Source organism: Solanum pennellii, chromosome 11 (genome assembly GCF_001406875.1).
Source record: "Solanum pennellii chromosome 11, SPENNV200".
In the NCBI taxonomy this organism is placed as follows: Eukaryota; Viridiplantae; Streptophyta; class Magnoliopsida; order Solanales; family Solanaceae; genus Solanum; species Solanum pennellii.
In genome coordinates this window covers 21,682,287-21,686,489 of record NC_028647.1, presented here as the reverse complement: position 1 = coordinate 21,686,489, position 4,203 = coordinate 21,682,287, and the positions used below count along the sequence as shown (strand labels likewise).

The following is a 4,203-nucleotide window of genomic DNA, read 5'->3' as shown; positions in this document are numbered from 1 at the left end:
GTGGGGGGGGGGGGGTCGTTCTCTCAAGTTTCGACCCTTTACAAGTCAGTATACATATAGCAACCATAGATACTCAATTTCACCCTCAAACCATCCCCCAGAACATCACTACAAGACACTACGACACACTAGTTCAACTTTGACTAGTTTTCAGATGTTTTGGACGTTTGACTTCCAAACACTCCCAAACTTTAAAACTGAATTCTAATGATAAAATAAAATATTTTAATATATTTTTAACTCATGAAACACATGTGAATCTCTAGATCAACCTAGTTCATTTCTAGGGTCTAACAGTACTCCCCCACTAAAAATCATTCGTCCTCGATTGATACTTAAATTCTTTTAAAGGCATGGAGGACTCTACTAGCAGCATACCACACATATAATAAAGGTCACAACATTCATAGTTAATGCACCAAAGTTACAAGGAACACCAACTACACATTGCCAAGCATTTTCTATGCAACACAGGCAAGCTTTGGAACAAGTTCCTCCCATCAAACCACACACTTATTTCTTCATCCCTTTCATTTAATTCATGGAGGAACTACCTTATCCAAAATTAGGAATGCTCAATAACATCATATCTACACATATTGAAACCATCATTCATGAAAATGCACTTTAGTCAAATTTTATAATTCTTTACAGTGGATACTAACAATTAAGCATTACCTTAACAGTGCAGCATGCTTAATAATTCAATAACTCACATATTAATCAAATGTCACTAGGTATACATTTGCATGGAAAGTTTACATTAACAACCAACCTACTCATATATCCATGGTAACATTAAAGAGCATGCAAAACATCATATCATCAATGAAGCTCATAACATAAGCAGACATGGAACTCATACTCAACGCAAGATTCAAAAATATAACAAAACCACTAAGGATTTTGGTCTCAAGCCTAAATAAGAATGGAAGGAAAGATAAGAATATCAACTACCTTTCTACTAAACTCATTCTCTGCCACTTAGGGTAAAGCCATCTTCAAGGTCTCGTACTTCAAAGTCCCACTATACCTCTCACAAGGTGGGAACTCATACTAACCTAACTCATGAACATCAAGGCTAATCATCAACCTTAATAGTCAAGCATAGAATCCTCCTCTTAGGATTTAATCTAGGATAAAGAGTCTTAAAGATCATCTCATTCATAATCTTAGGCATCACATAACTCAACTCATGAAATAAAATCTCCCTCTTTCTTCTTCCATCCATAAAGAAAGACTCATTTCGAAACAATCAATCTTGCAAAATTCAACGACTATAGGTTAAGGGATAGCTATTTAGTATCACATCTCAACTAACGAAGTGTACTTATCCATAAAGGTTACTTTTGAAGAACACATCTCAACTCGCGAAGGGCATCAACCTCCAACCTATCATTGAAATCTCATTGGGAATAGTGAGGTTGCTACTAAACACTTCATCTCAACTCAAAAAGAGTGTTCACCCTAAAATTCCCCTTTTCATACTATATGGATAGTAAGGATTGTCTAGACACTTCACCTCTCCTCACAAAGAGTGTCTACCCTACAATTCCCAATTTATTATTAGAATCCTATTCAGAAAACCTTTCAATAGACTCTCAGACATACTCTTTCATAAACTTCATTCATTCATTCATTCTAGCTGCGTGTCACAGAGTACATGTAAGAACACCTTTTACCTAACCCCTATCACAAATGACATTGATTTCTAATTATCTTCACCTTGCATTCATCATAATCACACTATCATGCTTTACATACACATATACTTCATTTAAACCTAACATCATGAAGATACACAATCCCAAATTCATAGACATCACATGTATAATCAACATACTTTCACTTCAACTCAAATTTAATGCCTTCAAGGCCATAATTAACAATATACACATATATTCATATATACTTCAAGTAAATACCACCATGAAAGATGGACCATACCACTCAAGAATATTTCACAATAAGAACTAAGCAAGATTTGTACAACTTACCCTTCATCCAAGCCTTTACCTCATTTTCTCAATTTCATCAACAATACATCATTAAATACTATTTAAAGAAGTAGTTAAATTTCATTATATAATAAAGAACAACATATTTCTAACATTATCAATAATGAACATTAAACTCACTTCATAAGCCAAAAGTTGAGAAATTTAATGAGCATGGGTTCCTTGGGGTTTTGGGTTTTGACCTTATAATGATCATCTAATGTTGAATAATATTATAATACATTCATTAAATCATTTTCATGCAAGACCCATGCTTTGCGTCGAAAATAGAAGAGTTTGGAGTTTGAAACCTTTTTTGAAATCTCATTTGAATAGTCCTTCAATGAAAGAGGGTTCAAGAATGAACTTTCATACCTGAACATGAAGAAACCCACGATAATTGAAGAACAAATCCTTTTGAATCCATAGCCAAAACTCCAAGACATTGACCTTCAATGGAGGCTTGAGAGGGTTTTTGAAGAGAAGATCTTTTGAGGGTTTTAGAAAAATTTGAAGTGAACTATATAATCAAATAAAACAACGTCTAGGTCAAAAAATATAGACTAAAGAGAATATCATGGCAGCCCGAACGATGTGGCTCACCCTTCAACTCGAAGTAATCACTGATCTCTTAAACGAGGTGTCTCAACAATCGCGTGAAGATGCCATGTACTCAACAAAAACAAGAGCAAGTGCTGAATTAATACAGAACCACTGTGTACTGGTACAATCACACTGTTGTCCCACTATTGTAATATAAACAAGCAATTACAGTATTATATTACATGCATAAACATAAACATATTTAGATATTATCATAATAATCAACATTACAATTAGCATGCTTTATCACATAGTTGGTCCTCTCACCGAACCTAAAGTCAAACTGTTACCATGTCGGAAAGTGGAAAATTGGTACAATTTTTATGCAAAAACGTGACGACCGATCCCACATAGCATGTTGAATCGTGATATTCCGAGCTAAGTTAGTGTGCCAGAACGTGGAATTCGATCTCAATCGCGCATTACAATAACACATCAAGATCACCCATTCAATCATGATATTATGATATCGATATTTATATATCTCATTTTAACATTTATGATCAATATTTCAATATGCATACATATATAAGTATCTCAACGAAAAGCAAGTGTATATTGCACAATCGTGGAATCACAACCATCATCTACCTAGAAATAAGCTTGAAACCCTAGAAAACCATATCCTTTCCTTTTTGTATTAGCTCTACTTTTTTGTGGTCTACAAACAACAATTTTTATACACGAGTAAATAAAGAAATACTAAATTATTGGAATACTAACAAACTATGAACCCAAGTTCAAAACCATGACCCTAACTAGTAAATTTAGAGTTAATTCCACCATAGGATTCTTCAAGAAATTCTTCCCCTTTAATATTTACAGATTCTAAGGTATTACATGATTAGACGAACAATTATGGATACTTATCTTGCATATACTTCTCGGTCTCCCGAGTAGCTTCCTCAACTGGACGACAGTTCCATTGGACTTTCACAGACTTCATATCTTTGGTTCTCTTTTTCCGAACATCAAGATCAAGAATAGAAATTGGTTCCTCTTCATACTGGAGGTCATTATGTAGCACTATTGAGTTCCACTTAATGACATAGTCGCCATCATTGTGATATCTCCTCAATATAGACACATGAAATACAGGATGTACGCTGGATAAATTATGAGGTAGCGTCGATCTATACAAAACCAGTCCTACACGCTCAAGAATATCAAATGGACCAATATAGGAAGAACTCAACTTACCCCTCTTACAAAATCTCATCACTCCATTCATGGGTAATACCTTGAGAAGAATATTCTCGCTCGTTTGTAATTCCACGTCTCTCACCTTGTGATTCACATACTTCTTTTGTGTACTCTGCGTATCTTGAAGTCTTGTTTGAATGCTCCTCATTTTATCTTCGGTGTCCCTTATTAAGTCAATCCCCAAAGATTTTACATCTCTTTATTCAAACCAACCTATGGGTGACCTACATACTCTCCCATATAACGCCTCAAATTGTTCCATATCAATGCTCGAGTGATAACTATTATATAGTAGAACTCACATAGGGGTATGAACTTATCCCAATGCCCTCCGAAGTCAATTACACAAACTCTCAACATGTCTTCCAACACTTGTATACTCTTTTATGATTGTCCATCT

General features: G+C 34.7%; 1 protein-coding gene across 1 annotated transcript; it reads right to left on the bottom strand.

The window, feature by feature from the left end:
• Window positions 1-3,456: 3,456 nt before the first annotated feature.
• LOC107003746 lies at window positions 3,457-3,951 on the bottom strand. Its single transcript, XM_015202038.1, has one exon. The coding sequence runs from the start codon at window positions 3,949-3,951 to the stop codon at window positions 3,457-3,459; it is 495 nt and encodes a 164-aa protein (XP_015057524.1).
• Between the last annotated feature and the right edge of the window lie 252 nt (window positions 3,952-4,203).